The sequence below is a fragment of the Motacilla alba genome, chromosome 1, assembly GCF_015832195.1.
Source record: "Motacilla alba alba isolate MOTALB_02 chromosome 1, Motacilla_alba_V1.0_pri, whole genome shotgun sequence".
Classification (NCBI taxonomy): domain Eukaryota; kingdom Metazoa; phylum Chordata; class Aves; order Passeriformes; family Motacillidae; genus Motacilla; species Motacilla alba.
In genome coordinates, this window is record NC_052016.1 from 54671916 (window position 1) to 54691473 (window position 19558).

Here is a 19558-nt window from a genome sequence, read left to right on the forward strand (position 1 = left end):
TTCAGGATCATTTCTTCTGAGCTCAATGTTGAATGTTCATCAGGTGGCAGGAGGCTGCCAGTTACGTACTGCCACCACAGGACCCTTGTGGGAGTAGCTGTCATGCAGCATGTGCAGTGAAATGGTCAGTGACCTGCTGTGCCACTTAAAGAGCTGCAACTCTGTGGGGCTGGATGGGGTCTGCCCAAGTATACTGAAAGAGCTGCTGGAAGAACTGGCTGAGCTACTTTCAATCTTTTACCAGCAGTCCTGGCTAACCAGGGAGGTCATGGTTGACTGGAGGTCAGCCAATGGGACACCAGTCTACCAGAAGGGTCAAAAGGAAGATCCAAGGAACTACAGGCCTATCAGCATCTCAATGTTGAGGAAGGTCATGGAGCAAATCATCTGAAGTGCTATCATGTGGCATGTGCAGGACAATTGAGGGATCAGGCCCAGCCAGCAGGTGGGGCTGTGAAGGGCAGGTCCTGCTTGACCAACCTGATCTCCTGTGACAAGGTGACAAGCTCAGTGGGTGAGGGAAAGGTTTTGTTTGTTTTCTGCTTCACTATTATAAAGCCTTTGAAACGTTCTCCCACAGTGTCCTCCTGGAGAAACTGACAGCTCACGGCTTGAACAGGTGCATTTGTATCAGTAGTAGTGTTGCCAGCAAGACCAGGGCAGTGACCGTCCCCCTGTACCCAGCACTGGTGCAGCCACACCTCAAATCCTGTGTTCAGTTCTGTAAGAGAGACATTGAGGGGCTGGAGCATGTCCAGAAAAGGGCAGAAGAGCAGGGCAAGGATCTGGAGCACAAATGCTGTGAGGTGTGGCTGAGGGAGCTGGGGGTGCTCAGCCTGGAGAAAAGGAGGCTCAGGGGGGACCTCATCACTCTCTACAACTGCCTGAAAGGAGGGTGTTGCCTGGTGTGTGTCAGTCTCTTCTCCCAGTCAACAAGTGACAGAACAAGAAGAAATGGCCTCAGGTTGTCCTAGGGCAGGTTTAGTTTGGATATTGGGGAAAAATTCTTAACTGAAAGGCGTATTGTCAAGCACTGGAAAAGGCTGCTTAGAAAAGTGGTGGAGTCACTATCCCTGGAAGTGTTCAGAAACAATGTGGGCTCGCTACTTAGGGACAGGGGTTAGTGGTGAATGTGGCCATGCTAGGTTAATGGTCAGACTGGATCTTTTCAATCTAAACAGTTCTATGACAAGATATGTCACCCTTTGTTTCCTTGTTGTAAACATTTTCTGACACTTTTTTTTTAAGGTGGTAGAATTTTGTTGAACTTCAATATTTGAACAATCCTTCTGACCCATTTGACTCCTGTTGCTAGGAGGTTTATTACTTAATGCTTTTTTCACTCCGCCTCAAGAATTTAATCTTTATAACCCATGGCTGCTGTTAAATGCCACAGTGAGGAGGTGAGTAGGCTGCATGTTTCATTAGCTTTGTTTTCTGTTTTCTCACCCTTTAGAAGTAAGGCAGTTCTTAAAAATTCTAAAGAATTAAGTTTGGAAGCTTCTACAAACTAGAAGAGCTTTTGGTTTCATTTTACTTTTGTTTGAGTACAGATCAGCCCCCACCAGGATATTGGGTCATTTCTGTTGTACAGTTGTATGGAAAACTTGAAATACATACTCCTGTCCCAAATAGGTCAATAGCTGAAGAAGCAAAAGATATGTATGTTCAATTAATGTTTCCTAGACTGATGGATTTCTCTTTTTTTCTTTTCTTTTTGATACAGGGATCACTGTACGGCGTATGCTTGGGTACCAGCAAGAAAACAGTTTATTAGAAAGTCATGTAATTGCTTCCAAAATAAAGTTCTGATTAGAAGTTGGCATTTAGCTCCTGTCTGGCATTCAATAGGGCACTTTGTGGTAACAGTACATGCTTCTGGGGTGATGATGATCCTGGCCACAAAAGAAAGCTAGGAGGATGAGGTTTTGATCAGTCTCTGTGCTCTACTAAAAAGGGAAAGAAGCACACACTTGATGAATATTCAAAATTAAGGATTCAAAATCAAACTTATTATGATATGAAATTTGAAAAATACCGTGTCCTCTTATTAAGGGGAGAAGGGGATAAATTTTCATGGGGGATAAAAATGGTGACAGGCAGCTTGAGTAGACTTCGAATTGAGTGAAACCTTGGGGAAAAAAGTATGCACAGGCTGTGTAGAGTTGGGTAGTCTATTAACTCCATGGTTAAGTACCTAAGTAGAAGCTACCCCTAATGTGAAAAAAAACCCAAACCTTCTCATCCTGTTAACAGTGTTAGCATTCCTTGGCTGTTTGGGCTACCCTTATTTCTTTACTAACATACACATAAAAGGAATCTAACCTTTGAGTGTAAACACTTTCACTGTGGTTCTGTCTGGGGGTAAGGTAAGATAGATGTGATAAAGGTGTTCTTACTGGGAAAAAAAGTCCATCTTTCAAAACAAAGTTTGCAGTGAGTGGGCCCAAATGCTAAATGGAAGCAATGGCAGCGAGCAGTAAGTCCTTAGTAGTGTGGGGACATCTCTCCATCTCTGCTGGAGACCACTCATTTTGTGACAATGTGTGGAGGAGTGATGGTGAGCATACCTGTATGTTACCACTGCGCTGCCTTTGCTTGGTGCAGCATGTGTGTGGCACAGCTCTCAAGAGCGTTGCCTCCTTTAACAACTAGGGGGGTTCTAATTTAGCACTGGGTCAGACAAAGTGCGTGGACAGAAGTTATAAGGAAGGTGCTAACCTTAATGCCATGGAAACCAGTCTTAGTAATGCACATTATATTAGTCTCAAATAGGAATTGTCTTTTATCTTATTTTGTTTAGTTGCTGACTAATACCTCCAGCAGCCAAACCAGAAGCAAGCCTTATTCCCAGGGTCTGGGGGATCTTTGGCTGCAAGCTAAGCCTATGTGGTATGCACCACAGAGGAAAGCTCTTACCTGATCCCGTGGTGGCAAGGAGAAGTTGATGCTGAGCACTGCTCTGAGACCAAAGAGGGAAGGCTTTCAACATTGCTTATGTTGGCTTTGGGTGTGATGAGATGCTGTCAGTGCCAATAGCAACCTCCCACATGTACTGGGGATGTGAAAAAGAGGCTGGAACTGCAGGAAGACTGGGGCAGCTTGTCAAAATGTAATTTCTGCAGTGAAGATGCAGGTCTAATACCAAGGCATATTAAGTTCAATTTATACTTTATTAGTAAAAATATTTAGCTAGAAATGCTCCTCTGAGTAATTTGTCATTTTACACTTGAGAATTGTCACCTTCACCATCACCTCTCCCCATGACTTATTTCTAGTGCTGCAGCTACTACTGCTTGTTGCTCTGTCATGGTGATACACACGTTGGGGTGGCATCAGGGCTTGCCTGGCTTTGGAGCTGCTGGAAAATACAGGGGCAGAGGGAACATGGGGGTAAGATCCTGGTCTCAGGTAGATGGATGGTGATACCAGTCTACCAGTGACAGAAATAGTAATATAAAAATCCTAACACTGCTGCAGCGTGCTGGATGTATCATTTTAAGTGCCCTGGGAAGTGGAGGGAGGGGCAAATTTCCAAAGCTTCTGCCAGGCTAGATAATTGTCGAGTAAAATAGCAATGATTCAGGCAAATACTGTCTTCTTTACTTCTTTTCTAAGCAGTGTAAAAAATGTCTTGATCTAGAAAATAGTCCCATAAATATTGTTAATTTTCCACCACAAGTTGCTGCTTCTTGCCTGTCTACAGTATTAACCCCTATATAAACCCCCAAACTGCAAATTTAAGCATTAAGAGCTGTTGAGAAGAAGTGGTTTTTTTCTTGCTGGAACCTCACTGATTTCACTGCACAGGCAAAAAGTGCAGTAAAAGGCAACAGCTGTGTAGTGCTGCTATTTCCACTATTTGGTGCCGAAATCCTTGTCTTGCACTAAGGCATTAGGAGGTGAACAACAGTAAATTTCTGGTTTTAAATATCCTTAGTTTTCTCTTCCTGCATTTGATAAAATGCTCATGCTTTGTGCTCTGCATGGCATAAACTGAAGTGTGAATGTGGAAAATTCCCGTACTTTCCTGGGGTTTTCTTTTTTTAGTTTAAATAACTTTTTAATAACGATGCCTTGTCAAATTGGCCAGCCTTACTGTTAGGGCAGACAGTGGGATGATGGATTTAGTCCATAAGTAAGTCTTCCTCTGGTTTTTGTCTGAGGAGTGGAAAAAAAAGACTAAAATTCTTTCCTTTTCATGCTAGTAGCTGGAGTGGTTGGTTGGAGCAGAAGTAATAAATCAATTAGGAAACAGCATCCCTTTCAATTTGAAGCTGTGCACATCAGCTTTGTATCCAGGCTTTTATATATTGTACAGCAATCTGTTGTGTCTGCAGCTAGTGGAAGCTCCAAAAATCAATGCACTAAGACTCGAGGGAGAAGAGCCTGACATTTGTATTAATCAAGGCTGTCTGAGTAGTTGGACAACGCTAACAAGCTCCCTAAAGCTCTGCTCCGACTGGGCTGTGTTGAAACCGGGGGACGTTTTCTGAGCGACAGCCTCCTCCTGCACTCGTGAATTTGTAGGGAAATGTCCCCCAGCACTCAGAGGTACTGTCACCCGCTCACCTCCCTCCAGCTGCATCCCCCAGCCCTGTTATCAGGACAGCGGTGCGTTTTGGAGCCAGACGGGCGATATGGGAGGTGTCTGCGCCGGCTGTGATAAGATGGTGCCAGCACTGATTCCTGCTGTCACTGTGGCGTGTGCTGAGAGTGAGCACTCACGGCAGGAGCTGAGCTGTGCCTCCTGATGTGCTCGGTGCCAGTGCAGCCACTGCAGATTCACAGCCCAGCCTCCGAGGAGTGTGCTAACTTCATATCCCTTCATTCAAAGCTATTTTTACAGTCCTTTGCCTCATCTTGTGACTGGGGTTTTTTTATTCCCTTGGGTCATCTTGATCTAATTATTCTCCAGGAAATGAGAGCCTATAAAAGAAAGCCTTTTGCTATGAGTACACGTGTATTTTAAAATGCAGATATTAAATATGTTCCCTAAGCAGAAATAAAAACCAGTCCAGCTTATGCAACAAATGCCACAATTGGAGTGGCTGTTTCCACCCTTAAATGTACTGATGGTGTTTAATTTATACTTGCCACAGGTACACTAGTCTAAAAGGTACCTAATAACCAGGTTGGGAAGAAAAGGAAAGGCTGCTAAGGTAAGCTCATATATTCTAGTAACTATTCCTCACCTGGGAAATTGTATTGGTATAACCTGTCAGTAAGGACTGCAATCTCAAATTCAACAGTTCTCCATACAAACTCCACAGTGGAGTTTCAGTCACGCTACTCTTCTCACTTACTCTTCTCGCTAACTTCACATGGGGGCAGCAAGGCATTGCTTTAGCAGCGGGAAACACAGTCTTGCCTGAGAAGTGACTTTGCTGGGATAAATGGACAAGATGCAGGGATTTCAACTCTGCGTTGATTTCACTCTGGTGATTTGTTTCTGAGTTAAAAAACCTACAAGCAATAAAACAAATTGTTTTTAAACTAACTAAGCCCCTGCATAATCAGAATGAATTCCTCTATTTTGTGTTACCAGGAAGAGGAATCTCTGCTGTTGAAATGTACAAAAAGCAATAAAATCCATCTCTTGTGATACGCATGGCCTGACTTTTACATGCCAAGTCATCTAAACAATAGTATCATGATGATGTTCTAGCTGAAGACTTCAGAGTATGTTTAATTTACAATTCTGACCTGCAATGTTGTGGACACAGTAGAGCCAAATTAATTCCAGAATCCAGATTTTCAAGATTCCTGATAAGGTTGCAAAATTGTTTGACAGTAATGATGTAACAGTAGGTATGTGAGCTAAATGGAATGGGAAAGTACATATATGCCTGTTTGGCATCCAGGGCTGGGCAGTGGAAAGCAGATAATCTCACTTGTGCCCAGGTGACAAGACCATCAAGAATGAAACTGGAAATTCCAAAGGGGAAAAGAAGACAGTATCCATCTGCCATCTAAACTTTATCACCAATGGGTCAAAAAGAAAGAGAATAGGAGTTGCTGCCAGTTTTGTGTTCTCCCTTACCACCAAGGAAATGTGACAAGCTACAACAGCATGGGTTGAAAATACCATAGGGAAAACGAAACATCCCTAATAGCAAGAGCCACTTACACACCCACAGAAATTCACAGCAGCTTGGAAAGTCGTGTCACAGGGTTTTCCTTTTCCTAGCCCTAGGAGAAACTCCAACCAAAACAGACAGAGATACAGAATAAGATGAGAGGTCTGTGTTCCTGTGTTATCTTGGAGAATTTGTAGGATAGAAACACAAAGGGGAGGATAACAACTATTGTTTCTTACTTATTGTTACGGTTTCCACTTAGTTGTCCTTTCTCCTCTTTTCTTCCTGTCCAATGTGTGCTGGCACAGCCAGCCCCAACAAATATTTGTGGTACCTCACTGTGGATGGCTCAGCAGCTCAGACTCAAGGTGGGGTGTCCTCATTTTCCCCTCCCTTGAACTGGGAGCTGTTCAGAATGAGAGATATGCTTTTGTGTTATCTCTCTTTCATGCCTTTCTTATTTCTATAGTCTTTTTTTTGGAAGTAGGAGCTGGTGTATATGCAAAGAATTTTAGCACATGAGGCATGCCAGACTAGGAAAGCAAAGCACCGTGCTCTGAAAACACAGAAATACTTTTGAAAAATTTCCATCTGGAGGGAGACCGTAATATGGAGAGAGACAGCTGGAGAGAGCTAGCAAAAATGCCCTTGTTACAATAAGGAGAATGCCTGTCAATGCAGTGACTGAATGAATTTACAAGGTAAGGAGATACCGGTGTTGGAGAGCCACTTAAATAGATGGTGGCCACTATCCCACAGCAGCTCTGCCTCCAAGGATCAGCATCCAGGCTGGACAGTGGCACAGGCAGCTGTGCCACAGCTCTGTGCCCAGGCATGCAGGGGTGCAGGTGCTGCTCTCACACAGCCAGTGCCACAGCTGGACGGTGCGTAGATGCTGCAATGTGCTGTATATGGACTCAGCCCCTGCACTGCTGCACAGGCAGTTTGCAGCTCAGAGTGTTAAAAAGTTATGTGGAAAATGCACTTCACCTGTTTCAGACAACTAGCAGAAGTGCTTTTAAGTCTTATTTTCACTGCTCTAAGAGAGACAATTTTTCAGGACTACCAGAACAGCAGGTGAGTTCTTCAAATTCCCAAAATAAAACATTTTATTTGCTTTCCTGAGATCATGCATTTGGTTGGAAAATGACAAAGAACATTTCTACTGACCCTCAGGCTTCAGACAACTATACCTGGTGCTAGTATTACAAATTCAGAGACTTGCAGGAAAAAAAATAATAAAAGGAATTTTAAGCAGATAATAGAGATTTGTAGACAATGTGATCACTACTGAATACATGTAGGCTTTAAAAATCTTTTCCCACTCCACCATCTATATGTTATTTCAATTATATCTAAAAGCTGCACTGTGCTTAGTTTGATGGGATGTGATGTGTTTGGTGCCCTACAAAATCTGGGATAGGTTTATTTTACATTGAAATAGATTGAACTAATATAATGAGGTTGCTTGACATGGGAAAGCGAGTGAAAAAGCCACAGAGTAGGAAAGACTTGCTATATTTATGTGTTTCCACATATTTTGGTTCTGGATTTTTGTGTGCTTTTAAATTTAAATCATAGGGCTATTTACCTGATCAGCTTGTAAAGACAGTGAAAAAAACACCCCAAACTCCACTAATTAGTCTATTGCTAAATAGGATCTAAAGCGTTTTGCAAAGTGCCAAATGTTTTAAGCTTCACAAAAACATAATGAGGTACACTATTATCTCTGCTGTTATCCAGGCAAGTTGAGACAAATCCTGAGCTTGAATATATAAAGTACCTGTTACAGATAATCTCTGCAGGGGATCTGGTGTTGGTATTTTGTTATGATCAAGACTCCTAACTTGGAGTACAGATTAGATAGTCTGCTTTTAACCTCTCTTCTCATAGTCTGGTTTTGCTATTGAAAGAGAACCACCTTACTGAGTATCAGTGAACCATCAACTCAAAGGATGGGACTGGGAAAGTATTTTGCTTGCCACGTATAAAAGAATCAAGAAGCTGCTTTTCTTATTACAAAAATGTGTGTCTAACCCAGATTTAAGGAAAATGATCTCGTAGGAAGACCTCTGTGAATGTAGGCATTTAACAGCTGCTGTGCTGTCACTTGTGGCTGCCAGACATCCAAAGACAGGTCACTGGCAGGAGCTCATGGTTCTAATTCCTTTCCCAGGCAATCCCCTTCCCTCCCTGTGCCCCATCACTGATGGGGGTGTCTTGAGCAACGGGTGCTGTGGGGGACATGGCTGAGTGTATGAAATCCATCTCTGTCCAGGTCTGTCTGTGGTGGGCTCCTCGTTCTGGAGCTGACAGCTCTGGGGAGCTGCTACTCAGGTTTTGAGATGGAGCACCTCAGAGCCCATCAGTTTCACCCCAGAGCTGAAGGTGGAGCACCTCAGAGCCCACTGCAAGTTTCTTCTCATTCACCCAGCTGGACTGATTGGGTGATGTAAAAGCTGTCGCGCTGCAGCCCCATTTCCACCATGGTAAGTGCTAACTTTTCCAAAGGTCAGCAGCTCCAAGTTACTAATCCTCTCTGAGGTAGGTAAGGCATGAGGTGTGTGGGACCACCTCCGCACCCTGCCCTTGCAGCAGCACAGCTCTCGCAATGGGCTGAGCTGCAGAAGGGCCACGGCTGGAAAAGAACTCACCGGGAGCAGCAGCGAAGCTGAGGGGGCAGAATGCATTTACCTGGTCCCTAATTCGACCAGAATCTGCTGCTCCAGAGCAGCAGTTCAGTGAAAGCCCGTGGCTGTCAAACACTGGCTGAAATGAGAACAAAAGAGGGGATGAAGATGGAGGGAGAAAGACAATAACTAAATTGAAGAAGAAAAGCTTGAAGGAGTGAGAGAAATACACAACACTTTGCAGTCATCTTCCTCCCAGTGACTTGCCTTTACAGCGGAATTTAGAACCAGTGCCACTCATCAGAGCTTCCGTGTTCGTACCTTTTTCTTAAAAGCAGTATTTTTTTACTTGATGCAGTGCATCGTAAGTCAGAGCTGTGGCTGGTGTCACGACAGCTGTCTCACAGAGAACGAGAAACCACGGACTTTCTTGACACTTCAGCAGCTGAAGGTGCATCCTTGTGCCCTGCCTCCGGCTGCCACTGACTTTTGAGAAGCCGTGAGGCAAGCACACGGCGCCGGCTTGTTTTGGGTGGCGGTGCCCGGCGGGACGGCGGCCGCCCCCCGCGCCCCCGCCAGCGCCGCGACAAGCGCCCGCGCGCTGGGACCGCCCCGTCGGGCGGGGCGGGCGCATGCGCGCTGCGCCGTCCCCACCGCCTATAAGAGCGGGCGCGGCGCCCCCCGCGCCGAGCGGGCGCGGCGCCGGACGGGGCGCACCGGCGGCAGCGCGACCTGCTGCGCTCCGTCCGCGGGAGGATCGCGGGCTCCCGCCGTCCGCTCGCCCATGGGCGCGGAGGAGGGCGCGGGCCGGGCGGGCGCGGCGAGGCGGCGGGGAGCGAGAGCGGAGTAGCGGCGCCCCCGCCTCCGCCGGTGCGCCCCGGGCGGCGGCTCCGCACCCCGCGGGCCGGCCCCGGGCATGCGGCGGCGGCGGGACCCGCGGCCAGAGTCCCCGCAGCGCGGCGGCTGCCTGCCCCGGGGGGCCGGGCGGCGCTGCCCCGGCGCGGGGGGGCCCTGACGGAGCGGCCGCCCCCCCGGCGGCGCCATGCGGGGCTGGCTGCTGCTGGCGGCGCTGGGCTGGCTGCTGCCGGCGGGGGCCGCGGCCAGCGGCGAGTACTGCCACGGCTGGCTGGACGGGCAGGGCGGCTGGCGGGACGGCTTCCAGTGCCCCGAGCGCTTCGACGGCGGCGACGCCACCATCTGCTGCGGCAGCTGCGCCCTCCGGTACTGCTGCTCCAGCGCCGAGGCGCGCCTCGACCAGGGCGCCTGCGACAACGACCGGCGGCAGGGCGGCGGCGAGCCGGGCCGCCCCGGCAAGGACGGCCCCGACGGCGCGGCAGGTGAGGCGGCCCTGGCTCGGCGAGGATGGCCCCGGGGGTGTCTCCGGCTCGGCGGCTCCACGGGAGCCGTCGCGGGTTTGCGGCGATCTTTTTGGCCGCCCCTTCCCCCCCTTGCCGCCGGTCTCCCCTCCGTCGAGTCGTGGGGCGGGACGGACGCAGTCGGCGCTGGCCGGACCCGGCGGCCGCTCGTACGCGGGGAGGAGTGCCCGAGCTGAAGGCCTGCCTTTCCCGCCCTAACTGCTGGAAATCCCAGCCACGTCTCTGTCAGAGCAGGTGACACCATTCCCCCGAGTCCCGGGCCAGCCGTCTCGGCCTGGCACAGCTCTGCCGCCGCTTTGAACGGGCTCCTCAGCCATGGTTGAGCTCCCCACTGAAAAGGCAAGGAAAAATGAGACAGCCCCTATGAGCAGATCAGAAAAAGTAACAGGATATTTCAAAAGGACTCTGGCTGGTCCCCACTGTAATTGTGTATGTTCTTTCAGCTCTGATATCCCCACTTAGGACTGGTTTTACAAGATTGAATTTCAAGGATAAACTCAAGTCTTTCTACTGCTGTTTAAAAAAGCCCCCGTGGCTCCCCAGCACCCTTGCTGCCATCCACACATGCTGAGTGCGGGAGAAGTAGCCTGAAGTGATGTTATAATTAGGACAGATTTACTCCTGGAAAACTTGCACATTACAATGTGGAGCAAGTGTGTGCACCTGCTCAAAAGCTGCTTCTGCGTCAAGCGCAGAAGTGGAAATGATGTTTTACAGCCTTTTGTTTAAAAAGTACTAAAGTGATGGAAGAAAAGTGGCTTTTTGGTTACAACTCGCATCATCTAATCAGCTGTGCTAGGAAGTATTTTGACTTGAGGAGACAGAAACCCCCCACCCCCCCTTTGCAGTTCTGAGAACAATGTATTTTTGTAACAATTTTTTTTATTTAAAATTTATTGCTTTGCAGGTTTGGGAGCCATTGCCCTGTGCTGGCACTGATTAACTTGCAGGTCATTAGCAGTGGCTGCCTTAGCAGGGTCAGACAGGGTCAAGCAGGGATCCGTAGCCCTGCCTGAGTCTTGGAGCTGCCAGGTTTTGGTGGAAATGATGAACTCCAGGCGTGTCGCTGAGAGCATTCACAAGCACTGAAGGGAGACACCTTCCCTTTGTTATTTGTGGATATATCCACGCAGATTTCTTACTGAGGCAGAGAAAAAAGCTTTTTCCCTGGGACTGCAGAGTGGATTAGCTCAGTTGGATAGAGCGTGGCGCTTGTATAACACCATTGTGGGTCTGATCCCTGTATGGGCCGTTCACTTAAGAGTTGGACTCGATGATTTTTGTGGGTCCTTTCCAACTCAGGTATATTCTGTGAAATCTGTAGGTGTAGCCCAGATTCTTCCAAGGATGATGTTTACCATCCTTGGTGGCTCTTGATGCCACCATTTACATTTATGCCACTACTTTCTGCTCCCACTCCTTGCCTACCCTCAGTCCTCCTGCCCTGGTGTCCCATCATTAGGCCTCACAAGGAGGAATGCTGCCTCTTTGGAGCATGGTGCTTGTCTCTGCACTGCCTGCTTTGTGGTTTCTCCCTAAACCTAGGGCTGAAGTGCAGAACAGCTGTTCATTCATTCCCAGAGCTGTGGGGTGTCAGAGGCCCTGTGACTACTGTCTGGTTGCTGCCTGGCTGTCACCCTGCCTCAGCTGGCTGACAAGAGCCAGAGTGGGCTGCTGATGGAGAGGGATGTCGTGTGGCATCAGGGTTTGACTACCCTGAGCCCTCAGAAGGGATCCTGCCCCAAAGTATCTCCCCAAGGCACTGTTCAAACCCAGCTGTATCTTGCCTGATTGTTCTAGGAGATATTGGAGACATGATTTGATGAAATGGGGAGCAGTGGTTGCTGTGAACTAGACCATCATCAACAGGAGAGAAATATAAGCCATTGGGTTTAACAGCCCTTTTCATCATTCTGGGATAAAATGTTCTGCTTGTATTGACCTGTGCTGGGAGGAAGTGGGCTCTGCTTGGATGAGGGGGGACTGCTGATGTTTGTCCTTGGCCTGTGGTGACAATGTTTTCCTTGCTGTTGCAGTGCCCATCTACGTGCCGTTCCTTATCGTGGGATCTGTATTTGTTGCCTTCATCATCCTGGGGTCCCTGGTGGCGGCTTGCTGCTGCAGATGCCTGCGGCCCAAGCAGGAGCCCCAGCAGAGTCGAGCCCCTGCGGGCACCCGCCTGATGGAGACGATCCCCATGATCCCAAGTGCCAGCACCTCCCGGGGCTCCTCCTCCCGCCAGTCGAGCACAGCTGCCAGCTCCAGCTCCAGCGCCAACTCGGGGGCCAGAGCTCCACCGACGAGGTCCCAGACCAACTGCTGCTTGCCAGAAGGGACCATGAATAATGTCTACGTCAACATGCCCACGAACTTCTCGGTGCTGAACTGCCAGCAGGCCACGCAGATCGTGCCGCACCAGGGCCAGTACCTGCACCCGCAGTACGTGGGCTACGCCATGCAGCATGACTCGATGCCGCTGACCCCGGTGCCCCCCTTCCTGGATGGCCTGCAGAGCGGCTACAGGCAGATGCAGTCTCCCTTCCCACACACCAACAGCGAGCAGAAGATGTACCCGGCTGTGACTGTGTAGTGCTGATGCCTTCCCCTCCCCATCCCCACCCAGCCAATTTTAATATCTGAACTGAACGGGGGAGAAATACTTCCTTGGAACAAAGCTCCCAGAACACCACTTGTAAATAATTTTGAAAGGCTCATGCATGTCAGACAGTGTTTATAAACCATTTATTTTCATTGGGGTCTGTTGCCAGGAACTGTAAGGATGATATCTCGGAATTAACGTTGCCAGATACGCTCTCATTCCAGCGCGTGATTTACGGCAGCGAAGGATTACGCTGGAAATGCATATGTATTTCAGATCACTGTACTCATGAGATAAATGTCGGAGCCATAAAGTGCCCTTCAGGTATGACATGGTCACAAGTATTTGCCTAATTAATTCTAGAAAGAGTTTTGTTACACTGTACAAGACCGCAGTACTTCAGAAACCTCTCTGCTCCCAGCTCCGTAATGACATTTCCCATTGCTTTACAGACAATCACAGCTGAGAGCCGAGCAGTGCAATCCCTGTGTGCCCAGCTGCCATGGCTTCTTACACACACCCATTTTGGGGTGAAATGCCACCAGAAGCTTGGTCTTGCAAAGACCAATTTTCCTTGTATGATGTCGGAATTGGAAGAGTGAATTATTCTGCTCTTCTTTACGGTGCACTTGAAACCCTTTTTGGTTTGGTTTTGTGTCAAGATCAGGACCCAGTAGTGGTTTGCACAGACTTTATCTTTGTGAACGTTTTACTAAAACCAGGGTATGAGGTGCTTGCTCTTTGTGACACTCAGCAAAGCTTTTGGTACAGCTGGCAGTGTCTGAACTGAACCTGCCTTGGCAGAGAAAGGTCAGACTGTGATTCCAAACATGCCTGATTTAACCTCACTTCCCATGAAACAGGAAACCTGTGTGAATGCCCACAAAGGTGTCAGCCCCGAAGCCTGCTTGCATTGAAGTCTGCCTGTAGGAAAACGGACTTTATCTTGTCCCCATGATCCCATTCTGAGTCCCCTGTCCTACCCCGTGGGAGTGGGAGAGTGTTACACAGAGCCCAGTTGGGATGTGAATGGGTTGGTGGAGGTTTGAAATCCATCCTCTTTTCTTCTTTACCCGTGGCAGGGGACTAGGGAGGCGCAGCTGTATTTGAAAATAAGGAAAAAGGCCCAACCAAGGGGCAAAGGTGCTTGTGGTGTCACAAGGGTGATGGAGGTGGTGAGCTGCAGACAGGAGGGACACTTTACACTGGAGCTGTTGCCTCTGTCCTGCTTTGCTTCATCTGGGGAAAACACCTCTCCAGGTTGAAGAGGCAACAAACAATCAGATCATTCTAATTATATCACCCCAAATGCAGCAAAGTAAGGCTGGTTTTGTCTCTTAAAAAGTGTAGCCTCTGCATTTCCCTCCATTTGCTCCCTAGCCAAAACAGTGCAGCAGAAGACTTGAGGCCCTGTGCAAAACCCAAGCAATTACTGTAGCCAGACCAGTGATGACTAAAGGTTTCTTATTGTCTGATACTGTATCAATATGTAGCAATAACTGTGATGCTATGTTTTGTATGTCTGTTTTTAAATGATGCAGAAGGTGCAGATGCGTTGCCAAACCCAGTGGTTTACTCATAAACACGCCACACACAGTCTGCAGTCTGCAGCAGGCAGCCATGGTTTGGCCACTGACACGGGGAAATGAATAGGTAATTTATCCCAGATCTGTTGTTCCTGGCTGTGATCTCCCAGTCAGTGTGCAGGATCTGGACAGAAATATTGGTTTGTGAGACCTGGCTTCCTCTCCAGCCAGGCTTGGTGTCTTTGGGAAGGCAGCACCTGGCTGCTGGAGGTGTCAGATGCTGCACAACTCGGTGCTCGGGGATCTTCAGGGCAGTGGGTGCTCAAGAGCTGGGTGCTGCCAGGCTTCTGAAGGACCCCTGCACTCTCTGGTCTCTGGGGGTGTAGATTTCTACCTGCCCACGTTGCAGTGGGATCACACTGAGCTGGCATCAGGCACAGAGGCAGCTCTCTGTGCTTCCCTGGGAGCAGGAGTGCTTGGCCCTGGGTGTCCTGTGCTTGTGACCGTGCCCAGCTGTGAACCAAGGCAGCTCCCCACCACTGCCTGCCTTGCACAGGCCCTGGCAAGGACACCTCCTCTGACCTACAGAATTCAGGTGAATCTTTGTATATTGTTTACTTGTTAAAAAAAAAAAAAGAATAAGTTAAATATAAGTCTGTAGAAATTAATTTACAACTGAAGGCAGAGAAACCCAAGCTCTAATAAAAGGAATTTTGTGAGATGTGGTGTTTTTTTAATGTCATGTACAATAATGTAAAACCAATGTTACCATTTGATATAGCTTTTAAATCTCTGAAAGAGCACTTGCTTTAAAGTGTTTCTTACAACTGAAGAAAAAAGCCCCCTTTGTTTCTTAATAAATACTTTATGGTGTGACTTTGGTTTTGTTTGCTTTGTCATAGGGTTTTTTATTTTTTTAGTTAATGCTTTGCTTTCCTGTGTCTCCAAAAGAAGATCTGACCAGCCCCCCTCTCCAGACTGGCAAAACCAAAAGTTTGAACTTTTTGCTGTGTTTTTAAAGAATAACAGCAGACCCAACAACTTATATGTCTGAACAGCGTGCTGCAGTGGGGCATGTTCTGAGGGGATGTGTTAGGGGAGAAGGGGTGCAGGGAGAGGGCATCTGAGCATCTGCTGAGTTGGGGATCCCTCACCTCTCAGGTGGCTGGGGAGCAGCAGTGGGAGCAGGATGGACTGGAGCCTGTGGGCTTATCGAGCTCCCTCTTTTCAAAGAATGCCAAATACTCTGCAGCAAATGGCATTTTCTGAGAATTTTGGTTTCAGTTGGATTCACAGTTACCAGCTGAGCATTTTGAGTGTATAACTTCCAGTAAGTGGCTGTGCTGTCCCCACTGTCTTCTGCATGGGGATCCTTCTTGCTAGAGCAAACTCCATGCTCAGAAGTGAGACCAGAACCAAAGCCCCATTGTGCCAGGGGGCATAGCTTAGTCTGGGACGAGGCCACTCTGCTTTCCTGGAGATTCTGGCATTGCATTCTGTGGGCAGGTGGGTGGCTGGAGGAGCCTAAAGGGCAAGGAGAGGAAATTGGCTGATGGTTGGATCTGCATGTTAATGACTCAAAAAAGTAGGGAAGAACAGTCCGGGAAAAACATCACCTTGGTCAGGCTCTACATAGTACATTCCAAAATGCCACAGCTTCCTGGTGTTTGGGGGAGATGAGGTAGCAAGGCTGGAAGCAGAAAGCTGGCAGGGAAGGAGGGGGTCAGCCATGGCTCAGAGCAGATGTGCCGAGGTGACGAGTACTGCGCAGCAGGGGAGGCCAACAATTTGTGTTAAAGCTTTTTCTTGTATTTTTGTCTGCGGAGTTGCTTTGCCCTTGGCAGATGTTTTCTTTTCGTGCCGTGCTGGAGTTGGTGTGCACAGCAAGCAGTGGTGAGGGTGGGGAAAAGCTGGCAAGCCCCCCACAGGCTGGGCTGGTGCTGGTTGGCCCTGAGCACACACCACCAGGCTGGTGGTGTCCTCACAAGGGGACCTGTGGGCACGGCGGTGCCCCGAGGTGGCTGTAGGCAATCCTGTGCCCAAACCACTGAGCCACGCAGAGAAGAGCAGGAAACCATTGCCAGTGACAGGATCCCCACCACACACGTGGGGAAACGCTCTGGAATTCTCCCCTCTGAGCTGGGCATGTCAGGGGACAGAGCCGCTTAGCAGGGGCTTGTGTGGCCCTGTACAGCTGCCACCAGCTGTGCCACGGTCATCAGGGGACAGTGGAGGTTGGTGCAATTTGGGGCCAGTGCTCACGTGTGGCCCACGATGCCCAAGGGGAGGAAGCCAGGGAGCAGGTCTCAACTCAGCACATTAACCTCAGCACCTCCCTTGCAAAATGTCTCATTTGCTGCTCACTTTTAGTCTTTCTGGAGCTCTTCTCCCTCCAGATTTTCTGCTTTTCTACTCTTTTCCTCCCACTAAAGTTATTATTAAATATTCCCCACATGTATTCCCTTCTATTTTTCCAAGCTGAATCTCATTTTATTGTTTCCTCCTCATATTTCCTGCTTCTCAGTAGGTCCCTTTGTAATATTTCTCTATCCTCAGTGGGGTTTGAAACATTTTTCCGCTCAGGATCACTTGCAAATGGACTGAACAAATCACATAGGCCTGTGCCATCCTTTCTCCCCTTCCCCTTCTACACTGAGTGGAGCCAATTCCATGAGACCCTGACCACCCTGGCGGCTCACAGTGTCCCCTGTCCCATAGGAGAGCATTTAATCCTTGTGACAGTATTTCTGTGCAGCCCAAATGGCCAGATAACACCGGTCCTGGTGCTATAACAGCCTTTTGTGCCTCAGCAACGGGGACATGCCCATAGTGCTGGGCCATCTGCCACAAAACACCACTGTGGGCTCCAGTGAGAACGCCTAAGGTGAGCCAACACTGTGGTGTGGCTGCTCGGCACCAAACACTTTATAGTGCTGGCCTGTCTGCAGCAAGCCCTGGAGGCAAGGGTGGCACAGGTGATGTCTTGTCTCAGCACCCTGGGTCATGCCAATTCCTCCATCTCCTAGGGGACACCCAGTCCCGGACACAGCTTCCCCCCGCCCATCCCTGGGAAGCCACTACAGCCCTGGCACAGGGATGGATTTTCTCCCCCTGCTGCAGAGATCCCCCTTCCTGTGCCAACACTTACTGGTTTTGTGATTCGCCCACAGAAATGCTGTCCTAATTTGTCCTTTTTACCTGGAAAATCCCAGCACACTGACCTGACCCCAGGCTTTTTTCACCTGGCTAGTGACCCTGCACCTCTCACCTTCTCCAGCTTCTCCATGCTGGCTTGTTTGCAACATTTTCCCTGGCCCTCGTATCATTTCCATCTCCTGCTTGTCCCTGCTGAGCCAGACCTCTTGTGGGGGCAGCTGTGCTGGATGGGAACATCTGGGGCATCTAGTTCGTGGGCAGAGGCACAGCTTCATTTGGAAAATACCTTCCCACTTAACATCAGAGGTGACATCTTCCAAATAGCGAGAGCAAGGCAGCAAACATTCCACTAGGCATGGCTGAAAAGTTGCTAGGTGTGCAAGAGGCCAAGTATCCTCTTACTCCCTGATTTTCATTAGAAGAGGGGAGACAAGCCTCTCAGGAGTGTAACATGAGTCACAGCTCTCAGATTCCAAGTGCCTCCAGCATTGTACTGGCTGCTGTCTTTGTCAAAAGAAAGTTAGTTGAGTTCATTTTTAATATTAATCAATTTCAGTGGCTATTTCTGATGAGATGAGGCCATGCAGGTAACAACTCAAAGCATTCTCTTTCTGCACCAGGCACATCCAGCTCACCAAGGACACACATTGCTTTCTGTTTGCATTGTCCATAACACATCAGGAAATAAAAAAGAAAACTCACCTGAAACCTTGAAATCTTGTCTGCCATCACAGGCTGTTGCAGAGACACCGCTTAGGCTTATAATAGCAAAAAGAGATTTCAAACATTCAAGAAAGAATAGCAATAACATCCTTCTCCTAAACATGATAATCCTTTACTTTCAAGTAAATAGGCTCTTATTGGCTGTTATCAGTCCTTCAGAAAACCTCCAGCAGAATCAAGGCAAACAGTGATACATCAAGCTGAAAAATGTTTAATTCAACAGGTAAGTTGCTTTCCATCAAGCCTTCCTCATGTTTAGTGCTGAACCAGCTCAGAGCATGGCCCACCCTGGTTTGCCTCTCCATGTTAATTTGAAAAAAAATAAAGCAAGAAGGCACTACTTTGAATCCCATCAATGCTATTAAACCAGGGCAAGTGAGCATCATGCCAGAAAACAGTAATAATGCAGCAATAAAATAAAAATACTGTAAAACAGTAATAATGCAGCAATAAAATAAAAATACTTCTCTGTCTCCCTTCCAAGATATTGAGCAGCTTCACAGGATTATAAAAAATTGGCTGGATTGAAGGGGACCTTAAAGATTGTCTAGTTCTAATCCCCTGCAGGAGGGACACCTTCCACTAGACCAGGTTTCTCAGTGTCCCATCCAGCCTGGCCTTGAGCACTTCCAGGGGTGGGGTACTTAGGTTTCCTTCCATCAGATTTAGGAAGAGCTTTGAAAGCTCATGGGGACAATGTGGCAGAGTGTTTGATTCTGCTGGGTGCAGAGCCCAGCTTAGCTGGGCCACAAACTTCCCAGAGCTCGCTGGTGCTGCAGATGCTGGCACCGGGGCAGGTCTGACTTGTTGCAGGACAAGATGAGGATGTTGGTGTGTTGAGCAGTGTCTGCTATGATTCAGTACCCAAATGGTAAATATTGGCTTATGCAGCCGCTAATTCCCTCAATATTTGCTTTTGAGAGACAGAATCCTATTGACTTCACACAATCAGACAGTCTATGCATGATTGTAAATATCTGATTATGGGGGGAAAAATGATTCTTAATTTACATTGCTGCAAACCAAAAGCAACTGCTGTAGATTTACTGTGCAGTCAGAATCGGGCTCTCAGTTTAAAATCTGAAGCCCCCTCACTGTGGATGGGCAAATACACAGTCATTGCACAGGATTTAGTTTGCAGGTATGAGAGGGGTAAGCAACTCAAGCTCTGATACCTGGCACATCCAAATGAGCAGGCACTAGGACCACACTGTGGTTTTTCATGCACTAAGGCATGTATTCAGGAGCTTACAGGCAGGTCCTTCCACAGTGTGGAGAAAGGAAGGAGATCGACCAGCACAGTTACAAACCCAGCACAACATACAAACCCAGCCCAGAATCCCTTTCCTCGGCTCTTTTTCTCCTGAGGGACTGGGGGGTGCTCCTGCTGCCTGTACTGGATACCAGCAAGTACCAGCAGCTCCACAGGACCAACAAAGCAGTCTTGGCTTACTGTGACAGCTGTGCT

The 19558-nt window shown here is 48.4% G+C and overlaps 1 protein-coding gene across 1 annotated transcript; it reads left to right on the plus strand.

Moving 5' to 3' along the window:
• Positions 1-9384: 9384 nt before the first annotated feature.
• On the plus strand, positions 9385-15087 carry SHISA2 (shisa family member 2). Its single transcript, XM_038154639.1, has 2 exons — positions 9385-10047; positions 12123-15087. Exons 1-2 carry the CDS (start codon positions 9753-9755, stop codon positions 12674-12676), a joined length of 849 nt encoding a protein of 282 aa, XP_038010567.1. The 5' UTR covers positions 9385-9752; the 3' UTR covers positions 12677-15087.
• The last annotated feature ends 4471 nt before the right edge of the window (positions 15088-19558 follow it).

Excerpts from the sequence above, each read along its gene's own strand:
- SHISA2 (XM_038154639.1), top strand. The coding sequence starts at position 9,753 with ATGCGGGGCTGGCTGCTGCTGGCGGCGCTGGGCTGGCTGCTGCCGGCG. Across the intron at positions 10,048-12,122 it reads CGGCCCCGACGGCGCGGCAG|TGCCCATCTACGTGCCGTTC; the intron begins GTGAGGCGGCCC and ends TTGCTGTTGCAG.